The sequence below is a fragment of the Eutrigla gurnardus genome (assembly GCF_963514095.1).
Source record: "Eutrigla gurnardus genome assembly, chromosome: 10".
Classification (NCBI taxonomy): Eukaryota; Metazoa; Chordata; class Actinopteri; order Perciformes; family Triglidae; genus Eutrigla; species Eutrigla gurnardus.
In genome coordinates this window covers 27838606-27852280 of record NC_139924.1, presented here as the reverse complement: position 1 = coordinate 27852280, position 13675 = coordinate 27838606, and the positions used below count along the sequence as shown (strand labels likewise).

The 13675-nt window shown below is 43.5% G+C and overlaps 1 protein-coding gene across 3 annotated transcripts in view; it reads left to right on the top strand.

Annotated features, from left to right (window-relative positions):
• The first annotated feature begins 897 nt into the window (after positions 1-897).
• Positions 898-13675, top strand: part of LOC311019319 (CD166 antigen homolog A-like) — a 35565-nt gene continuing 22787 nt past the window's right edge. For all 3 annotated transcript variants that reach the window (XR_014597794.1, XR_014597795.1, XM_084018645.1), the window contains exon 1: positions 898-1162. Coding sequence is in view for 1 of the 3 variants with exons in the window: in XM_084018645.1 (XP_083874771.1) it covers positions 1114-1162 (49 nt within the window). In the remaining 2 variants the exon portion in view is untranslated. The remainder of the gene's footprint in view (positions 1163-13675) is intronic.

The window sequence follows — 13675 nt, the reverse complement described above, 5'->3', positions numbered from 1 at the left end:
GCCACCAGGGGGCGAATCCTCTCTGGTTGTATAGAAGTCTATTAGAAAATGGTCCTACTTCTCTCTGCTGGCCACCAGGGGGCGACTCCTCTCTGGTTGTATAGAAGTCTATGAGAAAATGGTCCTACTTCTCTCTGCTGGCCACCAGGGGGCGACTCCTCTCTGGTTGTATAGAAGTCTATGAGAAAATGGTCCTTCTCTCTTGATGTATTATCTCAGTAAACATTGTAAACATGAGTTTATGGTCTCAATCTCTAGTTTCAAGTCTTCTTCAATCCAGCATGACGTTCATTTAGTACATTATGGTCCATTTAGAGTCCACCAGACCAGAAAGCAGGGGATGCTTTAGGGGGCGGGGCTTACCTGCTGATTGACAGGTCGCTACCATGGCTCACACTTTAGCTGTTAAATTGACCTTGAATTATAGAAGGTTCAACACCAGAATCCAGATGGATCCAGATCCAGTAAAGTTGCCGCTCCGCCGCTTCGTCATCCAAATATGGTCACTTCCTTCACCGGTTGGAAGGATGACGAGAAGTCCATGACAATGTACACTCCTTATATATTAAGTCCTTGGACCTTCAGCAACAAGGCGCCACTTAAATGTATTTTTATGAGGATGAGGTCATTTATGTTATATGTTATCTCTATTCTGCATGAAGCAAGTCTGATGTTGAGTGATGGGGGGGGAGGGGGGGGGGTGAAGATGAGAGTAAAGTGGGTGAGAGGGGAGGAGGAGGGTTTTTCAGAACAAGGGTTGGGGGTGCACTTGTGTGTGGGAGGAGGAGGCTGCTGCTACTGGAGGGAGGGTGAGGGATGGGGGGGCGGAGCTGCAGACATACCCCCCATCTCCCCTCCCCGCCCTCGTGCTCGTCTGAGCGCCCCTCGCGGTTACCTGTTCCTTTCCTTACAGTGCTGATGTGAGCGCGAGTTGGCGAGCACGTGCGTCTCTGAGAGAAGACCAGTCCGACCTGAACCAGTGCAGCAGCAGCAACCAGGGGGGCTCGAGGACCAGGTTTTTAAGTCGAACCCGCCTTCAGAGACACAAAACTCGACCAAGTGGGTTTTTAAAAGAAAACAAGTCCGAGGATCCGAGAAAAAAACCCCGCAAGGATGCACTTGTTGTCCGCCTGCTGCGTCCTGCTCGCCGCCCTCAGCCGAGGTAAGCTTTGTGTCCCGGTGGTGCTCACGCGGGCTCCGCTCGTGCGCAGGTATGAGGAAGGGTGGTGGTGGTGGAGGTGTTGATGGGTGGGGGGGCTGGAAGTCCCGGCAGTCACACGCAGGTGCCGGCAAAACTTCAGCCCGGGTTATGGATCACATTTCCGGGGGAAAGCTCAGCAGCGACGCTACTGTGTGTTTAGTTGTGTGTTCGGGCATAAGCCGTCATTTCTCTGTGGATTCTATTAGTTCATTTTAAATAAGTATGTTATATGTGTATCTATTATGTGGTCATTATGAAACAAAAATCTAAATATGTTATAAATCATGAAAAAGTGCAGAACAAGCAGTTTCTTGTCACTTAGTAAAAGGTTTATTATTGTAGATTCCTCATTATATCTGTAAAAGTGACTTTTTGTTGTGTGTGTGTGTGTGTGTGTGTGTGTGTGTGTGTGTGTGTGTGTGTGTGTGTGTGAAATCCATTGTGCCACCCTGTTTTTTTGTTACACCCCCCCCCCCCCCCAATGATGGGAGAGGCAGTGAAGAAGTCATCATCATGTGCTCGTGCCATGATGTCACCATGATGCCTCTTTCTAATGCGTTTCCTCTGAGTGGAATGATGCTGCGTTCACATGCCGTCTAATTGTGTGTGTGTGGGTGTGGGGGGGGGGGGGGGGGTCTCTCACTAGTAATTACATGTAGGATGGGATGGTTTCGTACAAGATTGGGCCCAAGTTTGGGCAGGAGAAAATGTGTTTTTGTGTATTTTTTGGGTGTGGTGTGAACGCAGCGACTTGGCATTGAGAGGATGATTTTTACCTGCTGGTGATGAATCAAGGACAAATATGTTTGTGTGCGTGTGGGTGTGTGCGTGTGGGTGTGTGGGTGTGTGTGTGTGTGGGTGTGTGTGGGTGTGTGTGGTGTTTCATGTCCTCCGGGTTTCCTTGTTGTCTGCTCTGTCGGGGCCAACAGGTAGCAACACCATGTGCTCACATCACTCTCGGGGCCATTAATGCAAAGCTGCACAGGAGCTTTCAGAAGTAACCCCCCCCCCCCCCCCCCCCCCCCTGGAAAGAAGAAGAAGGGGGGTCCTTCTTCCACCCCGTCACACTAAGGTGGCGCCTGTTGTTGTAAAGGAACACCGTGCAGCCGGGCTCAGGTGCTTTTATATGAGACGGGAACAAATCAGCCTTTTTAAAGGTGTTTTTTTAGTTAAGCGCTGCAGCAGTGCTGCTGTTTGACTTTAATGGCCGTCCACTCTGCTGCTTGAAGGGATGGCCAAAACGTGTGTGTGTGTGTGTGTTTGCTCACACAACAGATGGTCGAGGTCTTCTCCATGTTCTTCTTCTCAAGGAAAAAAAGTGAAGGTTTTTTTTTGAGTTATGAGCATATTTTTTGTGAAGCTTCATTTCGACCGAATGGCTTTTATTGAGTTTGAGGATTTGCAATAAAAAAATAAAATAAAAAAAAACATACGTTGATGTTTTTGTAATAATAATAATAATTATTATATTGGAGCTGATGGAGCGTTTAAGGTGTTCGGAGGGAGACGGCGAGCTCTGGATTACTGCTGGAACACAAAGTCAGACAGATGCATGTGTTTTTTTTTGTTCACTCCCTTGTCTCCACCCTTCCCCCACCCTCACCCCCCACCCTCACCCTCCCACACAGACGGGCAGCACTCGGTGTCACAGCTGGTATTACTTGTCAAGCGAGTGGGGCTCTCCCTTTTGCTAATGGACTAATCTCTAGTAGGGGGGTGTGTGGGGGGTAGGGGGGACTGGATCCATCTCAGGTGGATCCAGTCCCCCTTCTTTCATCTCTAACTAGGTTATGTTCAGACCTGCTCCGTCAAATCGCTGTGATGTCGGCGCACGGCGACAGGAAACGGCGTCTTTAATTGTGGATTGTTGCACAGCGATGCGTCCGTGTGCTTGTGCACGTCTCGGCTTGTTTACAGCCACTTTCTTATCCCTCTTCATGTTTTTTTTCCCGAAGACCGCATGCGGTTGTTGTCTCTTCTTTTTGAAAAGAGAAGATTTTCTTTTTTTCCTCTCTCCTTTGTGACTGGCAAAGTTGTTGTATCCCTTCATGCAAAATTCAGATGCATTCATGAGAAGTTTCTTTTTTTTGCAACTCAACTGGAATCGTGGCTTTGAATAGAAAACGCTGCATCTGGGCTTTTGTGTCATCACTTTACTCCTAAAATAGTTATGTTTTTTTTCTGTCTTGAATTGTGCGAATGGCTCGCCGGCTAGCTGCGGAGCGTGATCGGATTGTGAAATCAAGATTATTCAGATGAGAGGATAAACATGAAAAATATGAGAAAATGAATTATTTTAAGATTTGATAAAGGATGTTAAACTAACAAAGTAATAAAACTGGACATACGATATGTCACGGTTATCGTGAATCACGATTTAATCCCGATACTCATTAAAGATACGCTTAAAACTCTGAAAATGGGACTCAAACACACTGGAATCACTTCACATTCAGTAAAGAAACTAGTATTCGTGAAAAATGATCAAATAATCTTAAACAAGATGATCATGATGTGTTTTGTACCCTGAATTGTTTAAATCCGACCCTATTTTTAACTTCTCTACCACGATGATCACGATATTTACGATATTTACGATTATCCCAATAATGTAAAAGTCAAAGAGTTGGCAGAAAAGTACTGGATGCATGATTTAAAACATCATAAGGTCTCCCTGCATAATTAAACGATTATTCACGATGATGGAAATTCACCACAATTAACCTTTTTATTCATCATCCCTCCAACAAACCTCCCATTAATCCACATCCAGCTCATAACGTCCCTCTTCTGTGTGCAGCAGGAAAAGTGTGAATTGGATTTTTTTTCATTTTCTCATGTTTTTGATGGGAAAGAAGAGTGTTGAGTAGGAAGTGAGACGTATGCTTTATTATTATTTATTACTCACCCACACGTTGAATGGGATTCTCTGTGAGCATTATGTCCTGTGGCCTTGATCAGAGGAGGAATAACTGCTGTTGTTGGGGGGTTTGGGGGGCTTTTTATGGGCCCCGTTCAGACAGGCGAGGTCGTACTGTAAATTAAAGCAGTGTTAGGGGTGGGGGGGGGGGGGGGGGGAGGAGGAGGAGGCCCCTTGTCACTTCCCATCAGGGGGTGCAGGATTCCTGCTAGCGCCCCTGGCAGCAGCAGCGCCTTATAGCCCTAATTAACTAACTTTGAATTATAAATCACTAAAAATAAAGAGGAAGCTCCGGGTGATGTGCAACTAAAAAAGAAAAAAGTTGTGATATGAAGTTTAAAACGTGGCCGTTACATAACCTTTGCAAGCTCAGAGAAAAACATATATCAGATATTGTTGTTAACCTGCTGCGTTTCTGTGAGAGGAAGAAGCATCTTTGGATTTTCCACAATTAACCAGAAATTAGGACGCCCCCCCCCCCCCCCCCCCCCCAGAGATATTATGATTATAATATATGCATCTGGACCATATGGTGTAGTAGCCCAATTTGAATAAAACAGACAGATAGGTGGCCCTCGGGATTCAGCAAATCAGAGTACAGTTGGACAAAAAAACTAATTGTGATGTAGATGTAAAGTAGTAGTTTGGACATCTCAATGGGACGACATAAGATTTTTAATCGTGGATGAACGCGCAATCAATAAGTTGAGCGTGGTGAATTTTCATTATCGGGATAATCGTGAATATTGTCATGAGTGACCCTATCTAACCACTTCAGTTATTTATTTTTAATAATAAATCACCTGTTTTTTTGCACTGTTGATTCAACTTTTAGGCAATTATTTAAACTGTTTAGCCAAACAAACAGTTAACATAATTAGCTAAAAGTAATATACAATGACGTTTTTCTAAGTTATGTGCTAGTGATGTAAAAAACACTCACAATAAGTCGATCTTGGTGAATTTTCATTATCGTGAATATCGTCACATCGTCTGTTAAGAAACACATCTGTTAACCATTTATCCTTTATAGATGCCGTTCATGATCATCTTTTTTTCTGATTATTTGATTGTTTTTTTAAATATGTTTTTCTTATCTGTGACACAATAATAAATATTTGTTTCTCTAATACAACCACAAAGCGATTCCGGTACATTTAGTGCCATTTCAAGGATTTTTAAGCACATTTTGATAATTATCGAGGATACTATCGTGGATCCTTTTGACATCAGGATGGATGACACCATTCAGGTCTCCACCCCCAACAGGTGGAGGACTGTTGGGTTTTAGGGTCCGCGGAGAGACCGGCAGTCCCTTTACGATCCCTGTTTGCGGTCTCAGTTGTTTTGCAAGCACTTTGTTTCCATCGATCAGTCGAGCTGGAATACAGCTTTTTTCGCTTGTTATTCATTCGATTATAACTTATTTTTGGAGGTAATTGTTTAATGGCGAAAGCTCTCACACTGTTTTACTTTTTAAAGAATACAGTAGTTGAAATGCAGTTAGACGGCCACCACAACGTGAAAACGCTGAGTTTCCGACATGTCGGAGAGTGATTCACGAATGTCTTCGTCTTCCTTAAAATCAAAGGACTTGTGTGGTGAAAAGCAATCACTCTGAGGCGGCCAATCAATGAGGAAAAGGGGCTCTTTTGTCCGCCGGTGACAGTTTTACACACAGATTATCAGTAAAACAGCAGCAAGTGAATCTTAATTACACTGTGATGATTGGTTTGCTCCATTTTTAGTGGGAGTGTGAGATGTGCTCAATTTTTATAAACTCTGAAATTGCCTCTTCAGCTGTCGATTTCTTTTTTCTTTCTGGGGTGTAATTTGCTCGTCCAGGTTAAGAAACAACACTTTTTTGACGACATGAGAGCATTTTAACATCTCAATTTTCTCACTTTCTCTCATTGTGCGTTACAGTTTCCTTGCTCTGCTGTGCAAAATAATGGTTTATTTGTTATCCGAGGTAGGGGGGCGGGACCGGAGGCCTATTGTTTCAGCCTGTAAAAAGAAAAAGGCTTTAACAACAGGAGAGGGGACGGCTGCTATGCAGTGGCGCACCGCTCTTTATGCAGGAATACCCCCATTGAAATGCATGAAGGTATCCTCGGGTTTTTTTGGTGAAAGAACCAACAGCAGCATTCTGAAATTGGGCAGCTCTTGTCTTCGGGGACAAAAAAAAGTGTGGTTGTTTCCGTCTTTTGTCATTGACGCATCCCCCCCCCACACACACACACACCCAGAGCTTTCACTGGACTCCCGCCGACTGTATTGTGAGGCCGGGGTCTTTTTAAACAAATGAGTGTATGATAGCGACTTCTTGCTCCGGCTCCTCTCTTTGTCATTAATATGGAGCAGCACACACCCCTCGGAGAGTCGCTGCTGCCTGTCGCTGCACTTCACATGTGCAACCTGACTGGGGGGAGTCGGAGGGGGGGGGGTCTCCCATATGAAAAGCCTGTGGCCACACCCATCTTTAACAGGGGCCTGGATCTTTGTTCAAATTCTCCATTAGAGCCTTTACTCTGCCTTAATGAATTCTTTGAGAGGCCTCCATTAACTGTGATGGTAATCGTTTGACCTCAGAGGATATTTAAGGAATAAAAGGGGCATGTGTGTGTGTGTGTGTGTCTGTGTGTGTGTGGAGAGCCTGGCTATTGTTTTTATACATTACATTTAATGGACTTCTTTTTCTCATTGAAATGTGTCTTATACATTCGGCAAAGACGAGGACGGTTCCCGTCGAGGCTTGGGTGGTTTCACGGCATCACAATACAGAGTGTTTTAGAAAACAGAAATCCAGACGCTCCCGTTTCTATGATGCTGTAATTGAGGTGATGTTTTGCAGACGCCATTCAAGGTCGTCTCTACAGTGTAACAGGAAGCCGAGACTCTTTTTTCTATCTTTTGTTGCCTTAAAAAGCTGATAGTTTATAGTTGGGTTGGCAGTTTTGGTCACTTTCTGCTTTGTCCAGGTTACATCCATCCAGGTGTTTTGTAGGAAATGTCTTTTATTTGATTTCCTGTTGGCTTTGCTGACATTTAAAGATGCAAAAAATACATTTTTATTATTAATTGCAGGGAGACCTTATGGTTTCTGATCATCTTATTTAAGATTATTTAATTGTTTTTCCATGTGTCTGTTTTATCTGTGACACAATACAAATATTTGTGTGGAGACTCAGTGTTTTTCCTTCTTCTTTGCCTTAAAAAGCTGATGGTTTATAGTCGGGTTGTCAGTTTTGGTGACCTTATGATTTGTGATCATCCTATTTAAGATTATTTGATTGTTTTTGGGATGTTCACAATACGCAAATTTAATTTACTTAACAAAATGGAAAAGGGATTCCAGTGTGTTTTACGCATATTTTGATGATTTTTGGGATAACATCGGGGAAAAGTCAGGAATGTTTATGTTGTCCCACGTTGAGTCAACAGCTGCTGCTGACCCATGAAGGGTTAGTGGTGAATGTCACTGATTGATGACATTTATGCCTGCATTCCCATATAATCATTATCTCTGCCTGTTTGTGAAAGTCAATTGGCAACAAAGGATGTTGCCATCGTGTCAGACCTTTACTTTGACTTTTTCTTTGTCTGAGGCTTCGGGGGAAGCTTTTTGTGGAGAAAGAGCTGAAACATCCACTTAGAGCCGGAGGCCAACTTATAAAAAGTCATCTATATGTTTCTGAATCATCCTCTGTTGGTTTCAAACGCTCGTTTGTCAGTGCAGAGAGGTCGCTCTATTCATCCCGATGCTGTTTGGCGGGTATTTTTTCCTCATTCCTGAAACATGGCGGCGCTCCCGTCCGTTAACGGCCTTTTGGGACTCAACAGAACCGGTCTTGTGTCTGCGTTTGACCTCAGCGTTCGCATTCTTGCCATTTTTAAAAGCCGCGTCTTTGTCGTCCGCCGTTACTTCCCCATCGCTGGCAGCCCCCCCCCCCCCCGAAGCCATCTTTGATTTCACGCCCGCTTCGCTTGAACTCGCGGGGGAGACGGGGAGTTCGCGTTCGGGGAGGGTGGAACGTATCTCTGGAATTAAAAGCCTGGCCTTTCTGTCGGCGCCTAAGTGCGAGACAAGATAGAAGATTAAATGGTTGGCCCGTCTTCTCCGGGTCACCCGAGTCTCAATACACTTGGGACTCTCCTTGAACCTTTATGGAGGTCTAAAACGTGCTCCTGGGAGGGGAGGGGGGGGCAGCCCAGACCTCCTCACATGCTGGATGGTCCACTTCAAATTCAAACCATCTGCTTCCAATGGCGGTTATTTTCTCTTTTATAAACCTTGAATATCTGTTTTTCAGATTCCTTTGTCAGTCTCTCTTCACAATAACAAGCAAGTAACCACCAGAGTCCACCTCCCACCAGAGTCCACCTCCCAACAGAGTCCAAATGATCCAGACCTCCCTCCAACCGGAGTTAATGGTAGCATCTTAACAGCAAGTGTTGAAATAGAACAAGTAACAACTGTGTTATAATTCAGTGCCATATATATAAATATATATATGTTGAAGTCTGTACGGAGTCAATGCCTGTCAAATCAAATAAACATAAAAAAAAAGTACAATAGAATAATATTTCTACAATATTTATTGTCAGATTTCACATTGAACTGTAGGATTTATAAATAATAAGTCGTCCAAATGAATAAATAATAAACAAATGTTCTTTTCACATTTCAAGTAGAATGAGGGCTGCATTTAAATCTAAAATAACATGGAGCTTTTGTAAAAAAAAAAAAAAAAATGTGTGTCTTAATACTTTAGTTTGAGAGAAGTCCCAGCCAGTCAGTGAACGCAGCATTAAGAATGGTATGAAGAGTAATATATATAATACTTCTACCAGAGGACATGTTTACTAATTTAATGATAGTTTAGGTTGCTTCACTGACTGTACATGAATCCTTAACCCCGTTTTCAAGAAGACATTTTCACATTCCAGTCCTTGAAAACTTTGACTCCCCCCCCCCCCCGAGGGCATGAACGTCTCGAAGGAAGTGAAACTTTGGGAAAAAAATACATGACTAAGTGAGAAGAAATGTCTTGAATCAAAACGACCTTGTTGTAAGCGGCAATAGTTTCCCTCGGATTCAACAAGCAGAAGAATGTCCTCTTGGGGTTTTTTTGGAGGGGGGGGGTTAACCCCACCAGCGTTGCCACGACGATGTTTTATGATACTACGATAATCAGCTGTTCCTGCTGCCAGACCATCACGCTCGTCCGCTAAATTAGACGCAATAATTAATTCCTCTAATGGGACGTCTTGGGAGGTCGAGTGGCCTCAAAGTGTTATTTCAGATCCGACTTCTTCTTTCTACTGACTCTGATCTCCCTTGGCACAAAAAAATGAATTAAAATCAACACTTTTGTTTCAGCATAACTCGACTGAAAGGTGGAGAAAAAGGAGAATGAGCTTGTCGTCGTGTGAAAGTTGCTTTATTACCCGTTGTGTCCAGAAGGGCGGACGTTGTTTAATGATCGCTGCATGGTTTAATCTTGAGTAATGAAGATGCCACAACCCATTATGTTGCCATTCATCCCCCCCCCCCCCCATACAAATAGTAGATACAGGAAGAGATGACACATCATTTCCTCATGTAATGATGGTGATTTCATTTCAGCAGGGCAGCGTCTGGTCACTGACGATGAAAAATTAACCTTTTTGTAATTTTTTTTCTTTCTGTTGAGTGACTAAGACGTTTTCGGGGAAAGCAGTTTCGTTTCCTCTGATGTTGACTTGGGGGGGGGGGGGGGGGGATCTCCGGATTACCGTCTTAGGGACCACAGCAGAGAGCTCATGTACAAACAAGCAAAAACAGAAAACAGATACAACTTCACAGCTAGTCGTTGTCACTCTTCTGCATTTCCCTCGAGAGAATCATAATCATAAATTGTATTTGTATAGCCTTTTCTGAACACAAAGACGGTTGAAGGTCGGCATGGTTACCACAAATGTCCACGCAAAAGTCCATCTGAAATTAACGTCATATAGTTGTACCATTTTAAAGATATATACAGATATTATATTATGTATTTTTATATTAAAATACCAAAAAATATCAAAAAATAAGACGCATGCTCACATCAGCTTTCGTTGCCTTAAAAAGCTGATAGTTTATAGTCGGTGTCAGTATTGTTTTAGTATTTTAACGATTTATGCAGGAATAATGTTTTGTATTTTCACATTAAAAGAAAAAATATATGATGCATAATCATAACAGTTCATACCGAATAATATCGGGGCGTCCCTCCATCAATCTACAGCTTCGGCTCTTGATGATATTCACGATATTATCCTGACAATGTTATTATTTTGTTTTTCAAGATCGCTACAACAATTTTGTGGCCACACAACAACATCTGCTGAGATATTTCAGTCTGGAACAAAGTGGTGGACTTTGTGTTTTCCACCAGCTCGGCTTTATTTTAGTTTTTTTGTTTCTGTTACAACTTATAGCTCTTCTTCTTCTTCTTCTTCCTCCTGCTGCTGCTGGACTCGTAGCCCCGGGCTGCCACATTCATGTCTGACCCTGCAGTCAAAGCAGCCCAGCGCTCCGCAGGACTTCCTGATCCGCATGTTGACTCAGTTTGCTTAAAGGGGGGTTCGTCTGTGCAAAGCGGTCCCACGGAGACTCTCAACCCCCCCAGGAGCTCACTGGGTGCAGATATTTTGCAGATAACGCTCTGAGCTGCAGGTTTTCATGTGAAGTGTGTTGTTTGTGTGTCGGTTAGATCTGCAGGGCTTCTTCTTCTCTTGTTCCGGACGTAGCAGACGAGACGACGAGGAGAGGGGGTTGGATGGTTAAAAGCACTCCCCTTGATGTATGGCTTTCTCCTAATGTCATAATGGAAGAAGAAAATTCAATGACCACCGCTAATTAAATTATTATGCCTTTAAAGGACCCGCGTGGCCCGAGACGACGGTGACATATGCTGAATTACATAAAAGCCATTATCTCATTTTATGGAAACAAAAGAGAAGGAACTAAGAAAAAAAAAAAAAGAGCACGACCGGCTTTTGTTTCTACTTTATTCTACTTTTACTGACCTCGCTGTGAAAGATAAATAGACCGTAAGTGATTTTATTTCACGTCAACAAACAACAAAACAAATTCATCACACGTCACACAAAACCAACGCTCGTAAAAACCCTTTCAGCCTCAGCGGTGAGAGACCCGGCTCGTCGCTGGACTCGGACTCGTGTTAATCTCCGACCTTTTCCACAGCGCTCCATCAAAGCGGGTATTAAACATGAACCCACACAGATTTGATGTGCAAGCAGGTACATAATCCTTTGTATGTATTATCTGCATTCCACGTATTCCTCCCAGGCCCGCCGAGGCTTTAGGACCCCCCCATCCTCCGAGCCAGAAACTAGAGCCGGGACACAATTTGAAACCGTCATGCCTTCTTAATATCAACTGGCTGTTGGGAGCTTGTTGGAATGGGGAGCGCCGCCCGCTCCGCTTCACAGCGGCGGGTTGGAAGGTCAGGCCCGTCATAACGAGTTCACTACAGCGTACGAGGACTTAATGTGAGAGTATCGCCACGGCGATGAGAGCTACGAACGAGCCATCTGCCAGAAACAAATGAAAACATCCACCTGTTAATACTTTGGGCTGTTTACGGCGTAACAAGGCGTGTTATTGATGCTGCAGAGGCGGCGTTGGCGGCGTTCAGACAATAGTACGACTGTTGTGCAAACGTCCGTTGATCACACGTTTTGTTTTTGGAGATATTAATGCACGGCTGATGTGGCGTCTAATGAAGCACTTTGAGATCGATACTTGGACCGTGTTTACCTGCGTGGAGACGTGATTGGCCGAGGGCTCCTGCACCAGTGATACACTCATACAGATAGTATAATAGTAAACACAAGGGCTCCCTCAGGCCTGATGTGCTGCAGATGTTCAAAGGGTTTCCTAGCGAGGGCCGGGGGGGGGGGGGGGGGGGGGGTGAGGGGGTGTGGCCTCTTTTTTTTACAGGAAGACGAGCACAGACATGCAGGCACTAACTGGGGGAAATACTGAGACATGTAGCTGCTAGCTTCAATAATCAAATTGAGGATGCTTTTAGTCTGATGGTGCAGTGGAGCTTTACCTGCTGTCTGTCTGCTCGTTTATATATATATATATATATATATATATATATATATATATATATATATATATATATATGTTGAGCATGAGGGTTTGGCAGCATGCCTTGGCTCGAGCTGCAGCTAACAATTATCTTCATTACTGGTTCAGCCGTCATGTCTGTCAGAACACGAAGAGGAAATGCCCGTCACATGTTCACGCCAACAAAGTTATAAAACAGAGAAAAGTGTTTTGACATTTCTACTTTATTAAAAAAAACGCTCATTAATCGATTAAGAGCCAAAACAGTTAGTGATACTTCTTTTTTTTAATTAAAATGTCAACCAGCTTTGAGTTCAACCCAGATGAGGATTCGCTGCTTTTCTCTCTTTTGTATCTCAGTGAAATTAATATTTTCAGTCGGTCAGACGAAGTAAGACATTTGAAGACATCAGCTAATGTTTTAACATCGTTATGAGGGTTTGTAATGGGAAGTTATTGACTTCATAAAAAAACAAAAAACAAGCTGTTGCTCATTTCCCTCCACTTCACTGATTAAATCAATTAACTTAGGGAGAAAAGATAACGTTTATTTGTCGATTTGTGTTTCCTGCCGATGGATTAATCCGTCTCTTTTATTTTTTGCTGACGTTGGTTCTGCAGATAAAATCGATTACAAACGACGTTCAATCTCTAATCAGACACGTTGGAAGTCAGACCTGCTCCTTCAGGTTCACGGCCTATTTGCATAAAACCGATGCCTCCGGCCCGATGTGATACTCTCTCTCTCTCTCTCTCTCTCTCTCTCTCTCTCTGAGACTCGGGTGAAACGACGAGCACTTTGATGTCAAGAAGGTTGTTTTGAATGTGCCAGGAATATTTCAAAGCTGCCTATTAACGCATCTATCTGCACATGGAGGGAGGAGGAGAGAAAAAACCCCAAAAGGTTTATAACAACTTGGAGGATTCACTTCTTGAAATCAGATTTATGGGGATCAGTTCAAAACCTCAGTAATTCAAAGGGCACCGTTCATCAGGCGGGGAGCATGACTCACCGTCGGAGGCTCCATCTGGACGCGTCGACCATCTGCTTACTTGCACCTCTTTAACCCTTTACGTTCATTTGATTAGGCTGTAAACTTTCATTCAATTATGTTAATCAGGGGTTGATTATAGTTCCCGGTGATTTCGCTGGAGGAGAATCTGTATCCGGCCGTATCTTTGCCTCAACATGCCAGGAAAGAAAAGAAAACATTAACCTGTTAAGTCCGATCGGCCCATCGAAGGGCCGAACAAACTACAGCCATGTTAGTCCACTAAAAAAAACAAAACGGGACAACCGCCTCACTAAAACCTTTGTGGAGGCTTTGCCCTTTGCTCAAACTCTATCAAATTTGGTACATTTGTAGTCAAGGAGTCGCTGAAAGTGATCAGTGGCATCTTTAGGCCTGGAATCCTTGTTAGCATG